The following is a 16,040-nucleotide window of genomic DNA, read 5'->3' as shown; positions in this document are numbered from 1 at the left end:
CTCCCCTCCGCCCTCATGGCCTGGGCGGGGCTTCGGGGCGGGGCGGAGCCATCAGCGCGAGAGTTTCTGCTCAGCCTTCGCGGAAAGATCTCTTAGCTTAGTTTAGCAGGCCACGTGCTCACCGGGTCGCCTTGGTACTCTTGGAAGCAGGGAAAACATCAGTTCCGAATCCCTGTGCTGCGTCTAGCTCGTGATTTGAATTAGGTGCAGATCACCTTCGTTGACCCTCAATTTTGTCATCTGCAAAATGGGAATCATCTGACTCCTCAGCGAAGGGTTGGGGAAGATTCCCAGAGGAAGGCATCTGAAGTTGCCGGGTTTTAAAAAGTATTGGCTTTTAAGTAAATGGAGAAATGACAACATAACAGAAAGCGCAAGAAGAGAGGGTAAATACTAATGATTTGCCCACGGGCTACCATCTGTGATTGCATTTCCTTCTCTTCCTCTTTCCTTGGTATTCCCAAACGTAAATGTAATCACACACTGCGCACAATTTTGTATCTTGCTTCTTTCGTTTAACAAGTCAGGGTTTTTTCCATTGTCATATAGTTTGTAAATAGCATTGCGAATGGCGACATAACATCTTTCCTATCGCTGGGCATGTAGGTTGTCTCTGTGCTCCGTAATTACTATAACAGGGCAACAAACATCCTTGAGAGTAGCTTTTTCCCAAAAGTTTGCTTTTGAAACTTAAATCTCCCGCCTCTCGAGTCGGGTCACTAAGGCCCCGCCCACTCCGGAATCGTATCGCGTTATCTCCGTCACAAGGGTTTCTGGGAGAGCGTGCACTCGGAAGCGGAAGTCCTAGAGTCAGGTCCGTCATTTCCTTCGGGGACAGGAGTGCTTCGGACATCTTTTTCCTGGGCTCCGCAGGTTTCTTAGTATGAAGGAGGTGAAGAGCGAGCGGGATCGGGGGAGCCGACGAAGGCACCGGGACGGGGACATGGTGGCGGCGGCGGCGGCGGTGGTGGTGAAGCAGGAGCGCCTCAGCCCGGAATCCGCGCCTCCCGTGCACCGCCGCCCGGACTCCTCCGGCGGTAGTCCGTCCCCACCGGCCGGCGAGTCGGGCCGCCCGAGTCACCGCGGGAACCGAGCCCGAGGAGGTAGCCGGTAAGTGAGAAGCAGCCCGGGGTGGACCTTAGGTCGGTTTCATTGAGAAAGGAGAACAGGGCTAGAGCCAGAAACACACCTTGAACGCTGAGCGCTGCAGCTTGGACTTAATCCTAAGGCGATAGAAGTGACCGGTTGTGCTTGTGTTAAGGAACGTTTACTCTGTTACCTGTCACTTGCGTCATAGCTGGGCGTTAAGCGCCTAATGCCTGCTGGACAGGATCTCGTTCCTCCATTTCTGGGTACCGGGTATGGTCCAGTTTAAGTTGTTCGTTAAGCAATGATCGTTTAAGTTGAAATGAAAGATTTTCCCCATTTGCCTGCAAACGGAGTGCGGAAGTTATCTTTTCAGTTATCTGCTCCAAGAAGTTTACATATCGAGGGCCTAGGCGATCTGTCTAATACTCTGTGGAAAAATATTGTCTCTTGTTAGACTCGTTCATTTATTAATTCATTCGACGTAGCTTTACTGAGTACCTATTACGTGCTAAAGACCATCGTAGGTTATAAAATAATGTGGAAAAATATTTATGTAACACTTTAAAAAATATACGTATGTATATGTAGAAAAAAGAAGACCGTCCTAGGTTCTGGGGCGGCAAGGATGAACATAGATGATCTCTACCCTGGTGAAACTGACCGTGCTATAGCCCTGAGACAAAATAACAAGGAAATTTAAAAAAAATAGTTTCAGTTAGTAACAAGTATTAGGGGTAGGTTAAAACAGTAATGTGATAGTGAGAGGGTAGAGGGAAATGGTTCTCACTGAACCACTCTCTGAAAAGTCCACCATTTGACCTGAGACCTGAATGGTAAGAATAATCCAGCCTTGTAAAGATCTAGGCAGAGGGAATAGGCTGTGCAAAGAACTTGAAGTGGAATCAATTGTGTTCCTTCTAGAAATGGGGGATGGGGGGGTGGATCCAGTACAGGGATCAAGGAGAGTGGTTGGAATGAGGTGGGAGAGGGAGGAGATGGAGCCAGAGGACTTGCTGATTGATTGGTTGATTGAGTGTGATTGTGTGGGAGAGGAGCGTGGGGGGCTGCTGGTGGTGAGCAGAAAAAGAATCAAGGGTGACTTCTAGGTTTTTGGCCTGAGGAACAGGGTGGATGGTGGCGCCAGTTACCCAGATGGCAAAGACAGAGGAAAGTTTCTTGAGGGGATGGGAATCTAGAGTTATGTCATCTACATGAGAAGTTCCAGTAGGCAGTTATGTATGTGGCAGACATTAGGGCTAGAAAAGTGAAGCTCCTTACTTCTTTCGTGTGATCAGCAGAGACCTGCACAAGTGTGGTGTTTTTGTTAGTAGGTAAGCCTGATACTTGAAGCTAATTTGTATTAGGGAATGAAAATTGAGATAAAATCTGCATGTATCATTCTCTGAACAGGTCTCCAGCCAGAAAGAAAAACAAGTCCTCAGGGAGAAGAAGCAAGTCTCCCCGGAGTAAGAGAAGCCGAAGTCCTCACCACTCAACAGTCAAAGTAAAGCAGGTAGGTGGATTCAGATGTTTTCATACTGGCTCCAAACCTAGAGCCTGTCCCATCATAGCTAAAGAGTGTTGTGTATGTGTTCTCCTGTCCTTGCGATGGGCTTTTCTAAAAACTGGGTTTGTTTTTTTTCCCTGCTTGCTTTGTTAAGTTAAACCTTTTATTTTGAGGTAATTGTTGATTCACATGCAGTTGTAAGAAATAATACAGAAGTGGCTGTTTCTCCCAATGGTAACATCTTACAGAATTATAGAACAGTATCACAGTCAAAGCGTTGACATCAGTGCAGTCAAGGAACAAAACATTTCCATCACAATGATCCCTCATGTAGTCCTTTTATAGTCACACCCAGTTCCCTCCCACCCTTACCCCTCAACTCCTGGCAGCTTCTAATCTCTTCTCCATTTCTATAATTTTGTCACTTCAAGCATGCTGTGTAAATGGAATCTCACAGTACAAGCCTTTAGGGATTGGCTTTTTTCACTCAGCAAAATTCTTTAGAGATTCTTTCAGGTTGTTGCCTCTCTCCGTAGTTCATTCCTTTTTATTGCTGAGTCATATTCAGTGGTATGGATTTAACCATTTGCCCATTAAAGAATATCTGGGTTGTTACCAGTTTTTTGACTATTAAACATAAGGCTGCTACGTGAACATTTGCGGGCAGGTGTTTGTGCGAACATAAGTTTTCTTTTCTCTGGGACAGATGCCCGGGAGTGCAACTGCTGGATGGTATGGTAGTTGTGTGTTGAATTTTTTTAAGAAATTGCCAAACTGTTTTCCAGAGTGCTGTGTTAGTTTGCCAGGTCTTCCATAACAAAATTCCACAGACTGGCTGCCTTAAACAACTGAACCTATAATTTTCACACAGTTCTAGAAGCTAGAAGTCCGAGACCAAAGTTGCAGCAGTTTGGTTTCCCCTGAGGCCTCTCTCCTTGGCTTGCCTTCTCCCCTGTGCCCTCACATAGCCTTTCCCTCTGTGCTCCTATCCCTGGCTCCTAGCTCTTCCTTTAACCACATCAGCCGTATTGGGTTAGGGTCTCACTCATTTTAACTCAATCAGTTCTTCAAAGAGCTTATCTACAAAAAATTTGGTTACATTCTAAGATGTGGAGGTTGGGACTTCAACATATCAATTTGGGGGCATGATTCAGTCCATAACAGTGGCTGTACCATTTTACATTTCCACCTGTCGTGTGAGTGATCCAGCATTTGGTACTGGCACCATTTTTTTATTTTAACCATTCTTACAGGTGGGGTAGTGGTATTGTGATCTTAATTTGCATTTACCTAGTGGCTAATGGTATTGAACATCTTTTCATGTGCTTATTTGCCATCTGTATTTCCTCTCAGGTGACATGTGTCTTCAGATCTTTTGCCTATTTTCTAGATGGATTATTTGGCTTTTTTTACTATTGAGTTTTAAGAGTTCTTTTTTAATATTCTTAGATACTAGGCCTTTTAGGGTGAGTGGTTTGCCAGTATTTTCTTCCAGTCTGTATCTTTTCTGGTCATTCTCTTAACAGGATATTTCTCAGAGCAAAAGTTTTAGTTTAGATGGAGTCCAGCTTATCTATTTTTCTTTTCGTAGATTATGCTTTTGGTGTCATGTCTAAGAACTTTTTCCCTGGCCCTAGATCCTGAAGATTTGTTTTTTCCTTAATGTTTTTCATGTAAGTCCCTGGTCTATTTTAAGTTTGTTTTACTATAAGGTGGGAACAATCTTGTTTATATCTATTTAAAAAAATCTTGTTAGGATTTTGATTGGAATAGTGTTAAACTTGCATTTTGGGGTGAGTTGGGTTTTTTAAATTATTATTATGTTGAGTCTTCTAGTCTATGAACATAGGTGTGTCTCCGTTTATTTAGCTCTTTGATTTCTTTCATCAGTGTTTGTAGTTTTCAGTGTACAAGTCCCATACGTGTTTTGTTAGATTTACACTTAAGTAATTTGTTTTAGTGACTGTAAGTGATATTTTAAATTTCATTGTTTACTTGTTCATTGCTAGTACATAGAAATAAAATTGATTTTTGTATGTTTGTCTTATATCCTGTGACCTTACCGAACTCATTCATTTACTTTAGGAGGTTTTTGGTAGATTACTTGGGATTTTCTACATAGATAATCATATCTGCAAATAGGCACAGTTTTATTTCTTCCTTTACAGTGTGTATGCATTTTATTTTCTCTTGCTGCACTGTCTGGGACTCCAGCACTATGTGGAATAAGAGTAGTGAGAGCAAACGCTCTCGCCTTGCCCTCAGTCCCGATGGACAAGCATTCAGTCTTCTTTTTAAAGAAGCTCTTTGTTACAAAGTGCAAATAGAGACACTGGGATTAAGAAAATGGATTTTCTTATGAATTTGAGAGACTGTGGGCCAACTGTCTGCTACCTAAAAAGATACAAAGCCCGACAGTCTTGATGGTCTGTTGTATGAGTTGGTCAGGCACCGCCTTGGCTATCTCAGAATTCAGCCACTGGCACCCCAGTACCCAGATAGAACCTCTCAAACCACTTGTAGTTTTGTGTGTGTGTGTGTGTGTTTATGTACAACTTGCTACTTTTTTGATGTAATAATTTTGGCATGTTACATTTTGTAGATTTAAGGTGCAAAGCTGTGTTACTTCGATACATTTATATAGTGTAATATGATTGCCATTGAAGCAGTATTTACCACATTACATCATTATAGTGCAGTATTATTGTAGAGAACTTGCAGTTCTTTACCTCTAGTTTCTAAATCAGCACTTTACAGTGAATCCTGGGGCTTATAGCATGGAACTGTTTTGTGATTATTGTTATTTTGAAGTGTCTTAGTTTGCTTTTCTATGCTAACTTCCCTCCTGACCTCAAATTATCTCTTAAAAAAGCTGATTTCATTGTATTAATCAGCTAGAAATTTGGAAATGGTTCTCGAGCAAAAGGGTTTGAGGGCTTGACAGGCAGCTGAAAGTCAGTGACTTTCACCTGGATTATAAGAGTGCACACAGCCTCTGACTTAAGCATGACTTGTACTTACAGATATTCTCTTCTGCACCACTCAGCCACCATTAAAAAAATAAAGTTATCTCGGGCTTCCCTGGTGGCGCAGTGGTTGAGAGTCTGCCTGCCGATGCAGGGAACACGGGTTCGTGCCCCGGTCCGGGAAGATCCCACATGCCGCGGAGCGGCTATGCCCGTGAGCCATGGCCGCTGAGCCTGCACTTCCGGAGCCTGTGCTCCGCAACAGGAGAGGCCACAACAGTGAGAGGCCCGCGTACCGCAAAAAAAAAAAAAAAAAAAAGAAAACAAAAGACAACAAAAAAAATAAAGTTATCTAGCGCAGGGAATTATATTCAATATCTTGTAATAACCTATAATGGAAAAGAATCTGAAAAAGAATATATGTGTGTGGGTGTGTGTGTATGTATAACTGAATCACTTTGCTATATGCCTGAAACTAACACAACATTGTAAATCAATTATACTTCAATTAAAAAAAAAGGAGGAGGGGAACAGGATTGTGGAAACCTCAGAAAAAAAATAAATTTATCATTTGCTTTTTCATCATAACACAGAATTCTGTAAAATAGAAAGTGAGAGTATGGTTTATGTAGTGTATGGTTACTTCTCTCATTAGCCTCAAAATCACACCCCTTCCCACAAACAAAAAAATCACCTCACTCCCCAGAAGTAGCCATTTTAATAGTTTGATATTTATACTTCAAGGCTCTGTTATACTTAACGTTATCTTCTTTTCCTTTATGTTTTGGTGTGTGTGTGTGTGTGTGTGTGTGTGTGTGTGTGTATTCTATGCAAAGATGTTCATTAAAAAATATATATTATCCTACTTATCAATAATTGAGAGTATATGTTGAAATCTTAGTTATTTTGTGTTATCTGGTTTTGTAATTTGTCATATTCTCTCCATAGTGTCTACTAATTTTGTCTGGTATATACTTTTTGGAAACGAAGACAGAATTGCCCATTGGATTTAGCAACATGGAGGTCATTGGTGACCTTGACCAGCAATTTTAGTGGAGTAGTAAGGGTGAAGCCTAATTGGAGGGTTCAAAAGAAGATGGGAGAAGAATTGGAGACTGATTAAAACCAAACTGTTTGAGGAGTTTTACTCAAAGAGGAGTGAAGAAATAAGGTGGAAGCTGACATGGGAAATGAGTTCTAGAGAAGAGCAGGTGCCTGTGCTGATGGGAATGATGCACTGCAGGACGGGGAAGTAGATTACGCACAAGAGAGATGAGAATCACTGGAGTAATATTCTGGATGAGAGGGAAGCTCCCAGATGTAGGAATTGGCTTTAGGTAGAAGCATAGATAGTTTCCTTATGGTGACAGGAAGGGAAGACAGAGTATATGGGTACAGATACTGATGGGTGGGTAGATGTAGAAAATCCCTTCTGAGTAAATAAGGGATGGGGAAGACCATGTAGGAGATCTGAGGACAGAGAAGTGGTAAAACAGTCATCTGGGAGAATGACTAGATCAAGAAAATGTAGGATGTTTGCTGGGCGTCATTAAGGAGGCTTGGCGTCATGCTTCTAAGGTAGGACCATTCAGAATGGTTTGTGTTTTTTCTCTAGCCACTTTGCTGTGCTTAATGCTGATTGTGGTTTTGCCAGGACAGTGCAACAGAATGGCATAGGGGCAAAGGATTTGAATATCTCCGCATGGGAGTGATCATACTGCTTGACCATGGAAATTTTTTTTTTTTTTTTCGGTACGCGGGCCTCTCACTGTTGTGGCCTCTCCCGTTGCGGAGCACAGGCTCCAGACGCGCAGGCTCAGTGGCCATGGCTCACGGGCCCAGCCGCTCCGCGGCATGTGGGATCTTCCCGGACCGGGGCACGAACCCGTGTCCCCTGCTTCGGCAGGCGGACTCTCAACCACTGCGCCGCCGGGGAAGCCCTTGACCATGGAATTAAGTTAGGAAGGGAAGAGAGCGAGGGACTGTGCAAAGGTAAGAGGATCAAAGGCTTGGATGAGTCTTATTGGGATAAGGATTGTTAGAGTTGGGTAAAGTGTGAGCTGGAAAGATGGGCAGAAGGAGGACTGCTTAAAATTGAAATTGTAGAGGGGTTGCAGTTATTGGAAATGAAAAGGTTCGTGTATAACCTTGGGGGTGAGTGGCTGAAGAGAAGGGAGGAGACAAATAAGATGATGGGAAGAGAGAAATGCAAAGAACAGATGCCAGCACATTATCGAAATGACCAAGAGTAATGCTGGAGAGAATGACTTGAGCTGGAAGTAAAACTGGCACCAAGTGAGGGGAAGTGACTCAGGATTAGTAAATGACAGCAGCAGTGAGAGTAATGGGTGACGGTGGTCTCACGTGAGATTCACAGCTGGGTTTTTTAGGGAGAAAGAAAAGGGTGGGGCGTGTTCTGGAATTGGCAGTGAGAAGCAAGGAAGACACCTGCCATATGTCCAGACCCAGAGATGGTGGGAGTTGGGGGAGGTGAGCCACCATTTGAGGAGCTGCAGGGGAGCAGTGTGCTCAGGGCAGAGCCAGGGTTCTGTTAGAGCAAAAGGAGATGGGGACGATCTGAGAAAACGTGGAGGATGTAGATCAGTTTTGCTGAGCTTTCCATTCCAGGGGGCGTAGTGCAACAACAGCTTCAGGAGTTGAAGGAGGGGACAGATTGGGCGACAGAATCCTTGATGTACAGAGCCTTATGGGGATTAGAGTACAAGGGAGGTAGAGGTGATGACCTGGACTCTGTGACTTCTTACAGTGACTCATTTAATCAGGGATAAAGGGCATAAGGAGATGAGTTCTGGTTAACTCAAGGCAGATGGTGGTGGCGAACTTGTGAATGTCTTGGGGTAGGAGGGTTGGGTGTCTGAGGCTCCCTGCCTCTTGATACTTGTCTCTGGAGGCTTGGAAGTCTAGGAAAACTGGGTCCTGCTCTGAGCAAGCAGACCCCTACTTGACCCCTGTGTATGGTAGGGAGAAGGCCTTGAGGCCGGGGGTGGGGTTGGCGGGGGAGTGGAGGCAAGGTCTCAGTCCTGGTGCTCAGGATTTCCTCTCTACCCCTTTCCAGGAGGGGCAGCCTTGCTCATAGTGTGCAGGGGCCCCCCTCTTGAACTCTAATGCTTTAGTTATTAGATTAAGCGGGGTAAGCCTATCTTCGTGTATTCATTAAATATTTATTTGTTCTGATAATTCCTTGTTAATATCCTTTGCCCATTATCTCCTGTGCTGATTTTCAATGCTCAGTCTTTTTTAAGAAACCATCGTGTGTTTCTTCATTTTTTTCAGATCTTTAAAAAATCTATCTGTTACAGTTGACCCTTGAACAACATGGGTTTGAATTGCACTGGTCCACTTATATGCAGATTTTTTTTTTTCAATAGTAGATACTGCAGTACTCCATGGCCCCTGTTGGTTGAATCTGTGGATTCGGACCCTTGAATACAGAGGAACCAGGTATACCGAGGGCCGACTACAACTAGTTGGAGTGTTGGTGCCCCTGTGCCCCAACCCCCTCATTATTCAAGGGTCAACTCTAGTAAATTTTTATAGGTTTCTTTTTTTTTAATGTTTAAAAATAAACTGCTTGTTTATTTTTGTCAGGATAAATCTGTGATGGTACTATTGCTACCCCTCTTGAGTTCTTAGGGCTACACTAATAATAAAATTGACACAAGGCATGGGGCTTCCCTGGTGGCGCAGTGGATGAGAGTCCGCCTGCTGATGCAGGGGACACAGGTTCGTGCCCCGGTCCAGGAGGATCCCACATGCCGCGGAGCAGCTAGGCCCGTGAGCCATGGCCGCTGAGCTTGCGCGTCCGGACCCTGTGCTCCGCAACGGGAGAGGCCACAACAGTGAGAGGCCCGTGTACCGCAAAAAAAAAAAAAAAAAAAAAAATTGACACAAGGCAGAAAAACAGGAGAAGAAAACCCACAAATTTAAAAATATGGAACGCTTCACGAATTTGCGTGTCATCCTTGCGCAGGGGCCATGCTAATCTTCTCTGTATCGTTCCAATTTTAGTATATGTGCTGCTGATTCAAGCACTATATGTTTCTTATATGTCTTGCATATTTCTTAATTTTATATTAGGTATAGAAATCAGATCTTTTAAAATTACTATTACATTCTCTTTGGGGTGTAAGAGAAAGCTAGCTTTTTTTTTTCACGTAATTATCTTGTATGTGACTACTTAACTCTCTCTGTTAGTTCTGATTCTGTATGCGTGTCCCTCTAAGTCTGCCTGTAGGTGTTCTTGTTTCCTGGGCTCTGAACGTGGGTGTGCACCGTTAGCACTATAGCTGGGCAGCAGCCTAGGGCACCTGTTCTGTGTGGTGGCCTTGCAAGGGGACATGACCACCACTGGTAACCTTATTTCTGTGGGACATTTTGCTCTGAATGCCAAAGTCCAAAGCACAAATGACTTTTTGACTGCAGCTCTATTCATAGACTGTGGACTGCCTTTACTTTCCTGAATCTGTTTGAATTTCAGGAACGTGAGGATCATCCCCGGAGAGGCCGGGAGGATCGGCCGCACCGAGAACCCTCAGGACAGGAACACAGGCGAGCTAGGAACAGTGACCGAGACAGACACCGCGGCCACTTCCACCAGAGGAGAAGCTCGGACGAGAGGCCTGGCAGCGGGCAGCCTCAGGGACGGGATCGAGATGCCCAGAACCTACAGGCGCAGGAAGGTGAGCGGGAGTTTCACAACGCCCGGCGCCGGGAGCACCGCCAGAAGAACGAAGCCGGCAGTAACGCATCTCAGGACTCACTTCCTCAGCCTGGCCCTGGCAGCAACAACAAAGACAAAGAAGTGCCTGTTAAGGAAAAGCCAAGCTTTGAACTTTCTGGGGCACTTCTTGAGGACACCAACACCTTTCGGGGTGTAGTCATTAAATACAGCGAGCCCCCGGAAGCACGTATCCCCAAAAAACGGTGGCGTCTCTACCCCTTTAAAAATGATGAGGTGCTTCCAGTGATGTACATCCACCGACAGAGCGCTTACCTCCTGGGCCGACACCGCCGCATCGCAGACATTCCCATCGATCACCCCTCCTGTTCAAAGCAGCACGCCGTCTTTCAGTACCGGTAAGCGTACATCTGCAGAGGGGAACTGAAGTGCCAGCAGAAGCCCAGCGTCTCGGTTAGTTAGGATTACTGAGGTCTGTGTGCCTGTATGTGCACAAGAAGCCCATACCCCTCGTATCTAGTATTAGTCTTAAGGAGTATTATTCATCTAACGAATAATCGCTTTATACAAGTAATTGCTTACATTTGTATAACAGGCTGGAACTTGGTGTCAGAAATCCAGATTTTGAATCCTGCCACTGCCACCTACCAGGTGTCTGTCCTGGGGCAAGGCAGTCTTCTGGGCTTCGGTTTCTACCTACCTTGCAGGGCTGTTATGAGGGTTAAATGGAGATAAAGCTGAGAGTGCCTGGCGTATGTTAGCTGAATCTGTGTCTTGACAGTTTCCGTAGTACATCTGTTATTGTTGGATGTTCACAGCAGTCCAGTGGGGAGGCGAGGACAGGTGTTAATACCCCATTTGACAGATGAGAAAGCTCAGCAAAGCCAAGTGGCTTGCCTAATAAATAATCACTGTAGTAGAACTCTGGCTCAAATCAATTTTGATTTGAACAATTTTGATCATCTCATCTGTTCCCTTGACTCTGAAGTCCAAATCCACTGGTTTATTCCCATTGGGACAGAAGCTAAAATATGTTGAAATATAGGTAAAAGAAGCATTATATGGATTATAAACAATGCAAAAAGTGTCAAAAAATGCAAAAAATGTATTTCTTAACCATGGCAAGAGGCCTTGGATTCTGCATTTTAAGCTTTGATCTACCATGAATCCTCCCCGCCCAGTGACCAGTTCTCACCATTTCTACTTGCTCCCAATTTCTGAATCCATGGCCATGCCTTTCCCTTGACTTCCTAGAGTTTGAACTTGAACTGTGTCTAAGCCAGGTTATTTACATCTAGACTGCGTTAGCAAAGAGCTGGATGATCTGAGGCAGGATCTTGCTCACAGGTTTCTCTCCTTTATCTCTGCCAGGCTTGTGGAATATACCCGCGCTGATGGGACAGTTGGCCGCAGGGTGAAGCCCTACATCATTGACCTTGGCTCAGGCAATGGAACGTTCCTGAACAACAAGCGAATTGAGCCACAGAGATACTACGAACTGAAGGAAAAGGATGTCCTTAAATTTGGGTTCAGCAGCAGAGAGTACGTTCTGCTCCACGAGTCCTCGGACACCTCTGAAGTAGACAGGAAAGAAGACGAGGATGACGAGGAGGAGGAGGAAGTATCTGACAGCTAGCAAACTGAAACACAAGCCAGACTCTCGAGAGACCGTTTCTTTCTGCGAAAGCTTTGGGACTGACTCAGAGGGCGCCCCCGTGCTCTCTGTGACGCCTCTTATTGCCTTAAGTCTTTCTTCTGTTGCTGACCAGCTTATGTTTCAGTGTAAGAAAACTGGCTTATGTTTGGTTGAACTTTTTTCTGTGGCACATCAGCCACGTGCACACTCTGTGGGCATTTGTTTTCTGAACAGTCTCACCAACACATTGTGTTTTAGTAGAAGCATCGTGGCTTGAGTTGGTGCTTTCAGAACTACTGTGCAGGAAACTATAAAGCCCTGGTTGAAGGGGAATTATGGCTTGCTTTCTTTGTACAGTTACTTTATTTATATTGTTGTTAAGCTTTGGGGACCGGGTTTGTTTTTGTCTTGGGGGCAAACCCCTAAACAGAGAATCTTACTAAGCTTTGGTTATCACCAAAACAGCCTCCAGAGTATATACCAAAGCTTTGACCTGGTTGAGCTCTTGAGTCATAGAAATTGATTTTGCACTTCGTTGTTTGGGGGTGGGCAGGGGGGTGGGGGAGATTTACCTCATGACCTCATTATTGACTGTTGGACTTAAACGGATGCTTTGTGGAGCCTGCTTAAGCTTATGACTGTACAGGAAGGTCATGGCCACTGCCAGTGGGTGCTGATTACATGTCACGAGAGGCTGAAATGGGTCGTGGATCTGTTTCCTGTGAGAGAACTCTGATTTCTCCATGGAGCATGTACAGAACAATTTTGATCTTCAACTTTGCATTTTTATTTAGAGGTTATCTCCATTCTTCCTTCTTTGAGAAACACACTGTCATTTATGTGGCAGGGTCCTTGCTTTATTCTAACAACGTGTATGTGTTGTGCGGTTTACATGTTTCCATCTTTTTAAAAAAATGTTCGGAGAGGTTGTATTTACCTGGGCAATTGGGAATTGCCCAGTTTCCTAATTTTCCACCAGAGGAATATGTGTAAGTAGGAAAGTCATAACTGCTTACATCTATTGTGTGTGTGTGTGTGTGTGTGTATGTATATATTTAAAAAATTGTGTGTGAAAGAGCTGCATATTGATTTTCCTATGAGAATGTTTTGTGATGTAAATGTAATACTGCATTACAGGCAAAGGCCTCCCTGCATTTGAAGAGCAGGTTTTCATTTATATGTATTTTTGGAATAAAAAATAATAAAACTTGTAAATATAGCCCCCTTTCAAAGAGTACTTCTTTCCTAGCACAGAGGACCTTGTGTTCATAGGTATATTTGCTGCTAAAGAAATCTTTGTATCAATATTTTGGAGGTAAAAGTAGACAGTTGTGGAGGGTGCCCTGGGGGTGATAGGACTCACCCTGCACTGGAATCCAGATCGTCACATTTCAGCGAGTGAGCGGTGGTCCTGTTGAAGCAGCAGTGCTTTCTGAGTTGGCAGTGAAGGGGTTTGCCTTCCCAGAATAGTCAAGAGTTGGGGCAGGTTATACATAGTGGACCTCATACCAGTTGGCCCCTGTCCCTGCTCTTTCGACCTCAGGTGGTGATGGCGGGTGGGATGGGAGGAAGGAGAGATGATGCAAGTCAGTGCTCCTGCTAACTGTTCTCTTGGGTGGAAACTAATGACATTATTAGATGGTCTTCCTTACCATTGTTTTTCCACTGAGGTCTCACATACTTAGATGTACTCAGGGTTCAATGTTGACTATTGCGGGGAAGGGCTGCTGACTAATGTTTATTCAAAAGAAATGAAAAGATTCCCCTTTGGGGAATTCCCTGGCGGTCCAGTGGTTAAGACTCACACTTCCACTGCACAGGGCACGGGTTTGATCCCTTCCCAGGGAACTGAGATCCCACAACCTGTGTGTCATGACAAGAAAAAGAAAAAAGATCCCCTTTGAAGAGTGAACACTTAGGTTAATTAGGTGAAAGGTTACATGAGGGAAGAAACAATGTAAGAGCAATTAGCATCCTCACCCAATGTGCCCTGGCCCCTGGAAGCACTATTACATACGTGCATGTCTAAAATGTGTTTTGATGAGTTTTTCTCTTGATCCAGGCTGATGGTTTTCTCTTCCTGGGATGAGGCGCTAATCTGGCATCTCCAGGGCCTCCGTGTTCAATTTGTGTAACTACTGCTTCCTGGCAGCCTTAGGCTTGGCTTCAAGCACCATCCTGGTGAACATTGTGATAGATGACCACTTTGCCTACATTTAAAAAAAAATAAATTTATTTATTCGTTTTTGGCCGCGTTGGGTCTTTGTTGCTGCACGCGGGCTTTCTCTAGTTGCGGCGAGTGGGAGTCTACTCTCTTCATTGCGGTGTGCGGGCTTCGCATACCGGTGGCTTCTCTTGTTGCGGAGCACGGGCTCCAGGCGCGTGGGCTTCAGTAGTTGTGGCACAAGGGCTCAATAGTTGTGGCTCGAGGGCTCTAGAGCTCGGGCTCAGTCGTTGTGGCACACGGGCTTAGTTGCTCCACAGCATATGGAATCTTCCCAGACCAGAGCTTGAACCTGTGTCCCCTGAATTGGCAGGCAGATTCTTAACCACTGCGCCACCAGGCAAGTCCTTGCCTACATTTTCAATAAAAGGTCCCAGTTGTGTAGTAGACTTTTGCTTCCTGGATTAAGAGATTCTTCATGGGCTTCCCTGGTGGTGCAGTGGTTGAGAGATTCTTCATGCCAAACATTGATATATGGGATGGTGTTCCTCGCCCACACACACTTTTTTTTTTTTAAGAGAAAGGGAAAGAAAAGATACTACTCATCTCCAAAGCCAGATATCACCAGCAGACTTCTCATTTGAAGTTGACAAAATCCTAAAACTTTCTTCTTGAATTAATTCATTGCTTAGAAACTGATGTTCATTTTAGCTATTTGCCATTGCTTTATCACCCACCCTTTCTCCACCCTGGCTATCTTGTCTGCAAGTCATAGCTGTTAAAATCAAGCGATCTGCAAAACAGCCCTTTGCTTCTGAGCCCCTCCCCCAAATCCTCTGTGGTGGCCCACGGTTCTGCTGAGGTATGGGACAGAATCTTCAGATTTTCCCCAGGAGCCTCTTCCCAGTCATTTTCTCATTCCCTCTTTCTGACACTGACAAAGGATAGCTCATTAAGAGCAACTGGTGATCTAACTTTTAAATACTTTTATTATATCCTGATGATAAGGGAAAGCAGAGTAATCAATTCAGATAACTGAAAAAAAATTTTTGTGTTATTGTATTGAAATGCCAATATACAATACAGCTTGGTTTTTAAAGGCTTAGAACATATATAAATATAAATATATTTATTTATGATTTGATATGGTGCACAGATGGTTATATTTTTTAACATCCTTCCCTTTGTGGAAATTAGTAGTGGATGTGAGGAAAGAAATGATGCCACGTTCATCAGAGCCTAAGTGTGACATGCACATAACATGCCAGTAATGCCTGCTTGTGAAAGAATGTTCTGATCCCACAGTGTTCCTGGGTGTGTGAGTTTATATCAAGTGAAAGGGCTACTTGATTTTTTATTTATTTCAAATTTATTTATTTATTTTTGGCTGCACTTGGTCTCTGTTGCTGCATGTGGACTTTCTCTAGTTGCGGCGAGCGGGGGCTACTCTTCGTTGCAGTGCACAGGCTTCTCACTGCAGTGGTTTCTCTTGTTGCGGACCACAGGCTCTAGGTGTGTGGGCTTCAGCAGTTGTGGCTCATGGGCTCTAGAGCACAGGCTCAGCAGTTGTGGCACACAGGCTTAGTTGCTCCACGGCATGTGGGATCTTCCCAGACCAGGGCTTGAACCTGTGTCCCCTGCATTGGTAGGCGGATTCTTAACCACTGTGCCACCAGGGAAGTCCCGGGCTATTTGACTTAAATTAAAGCTGTGGGATTTAAAGCTTCATTCAGTCTCTTGGGTCAACTTTCCAGTATATTTATCGAGTGGGAAACTTTTATTTTTTTTTTAATTTATTTTTTAAAAATTTATTTTGGCTGCGTTGGGTCTTTGTTGCTGCACGTGGGTTTTCTCTAGTTGTGGCAAGCGGGGGCTACTCTTCCTTGCGGTGCGTGGGCTTCTCACTGTGGTGGCTTCTCGTTGCAGAGCATGGGCTCTAGGCTCACGGGTTTCAGTAGTTGTGGCACACGGGCTTCAGT

The 16,040-nt window shown here is 44.4% G+C and overlaps 1 protein-coding gene across 1 annotated transcript; it reads left to right on the top strand.

The window, feature by feature from the left end:
• Positions 1-133: 133 nt before the first annotated feature.
• SNIP1 (Smad nuclear interacting protein 1) lies at positions 134-13,116 on the top strand. Its single transcript, XM_082613946.1, has 5 exons — positions 134-386; positions 874-1,110; positions 2,500-2,602; positions 10,061-10,659; positions 11,633-13,116. Exons 2-5 carry the CDS (start codon positions 884-886, stop codon positions 11,895-11,897), a joined length of 1,194 nt encoding a protein of 397 aa, XP_082470072.1. The 5' UTR covers positions 134-386; positions 874-883; the 3' UTR covers positions 11,898-13,116.
• Positions 13,117-16,040: the final 2,924 nt, after the last annotated feature.

Source organism: Mesoplodon mirus (genome assembly GCF_964341445.2).
Source record: "Mesoplodon mirus genome assembly, chromosome: 3".
NCBI classification, from domain to species: Eukaryota; Metazoa; Chordata; class Mammalia; order Artiodactyla; family Ziphiidae; genus Mesoplodon; species Mesoplodon mirus.
The sequence above is the reverse complement of the archived record's forward strand: the minus strand, read 5'-3'. Positions and strand labels throughout refer to the sequence as shown.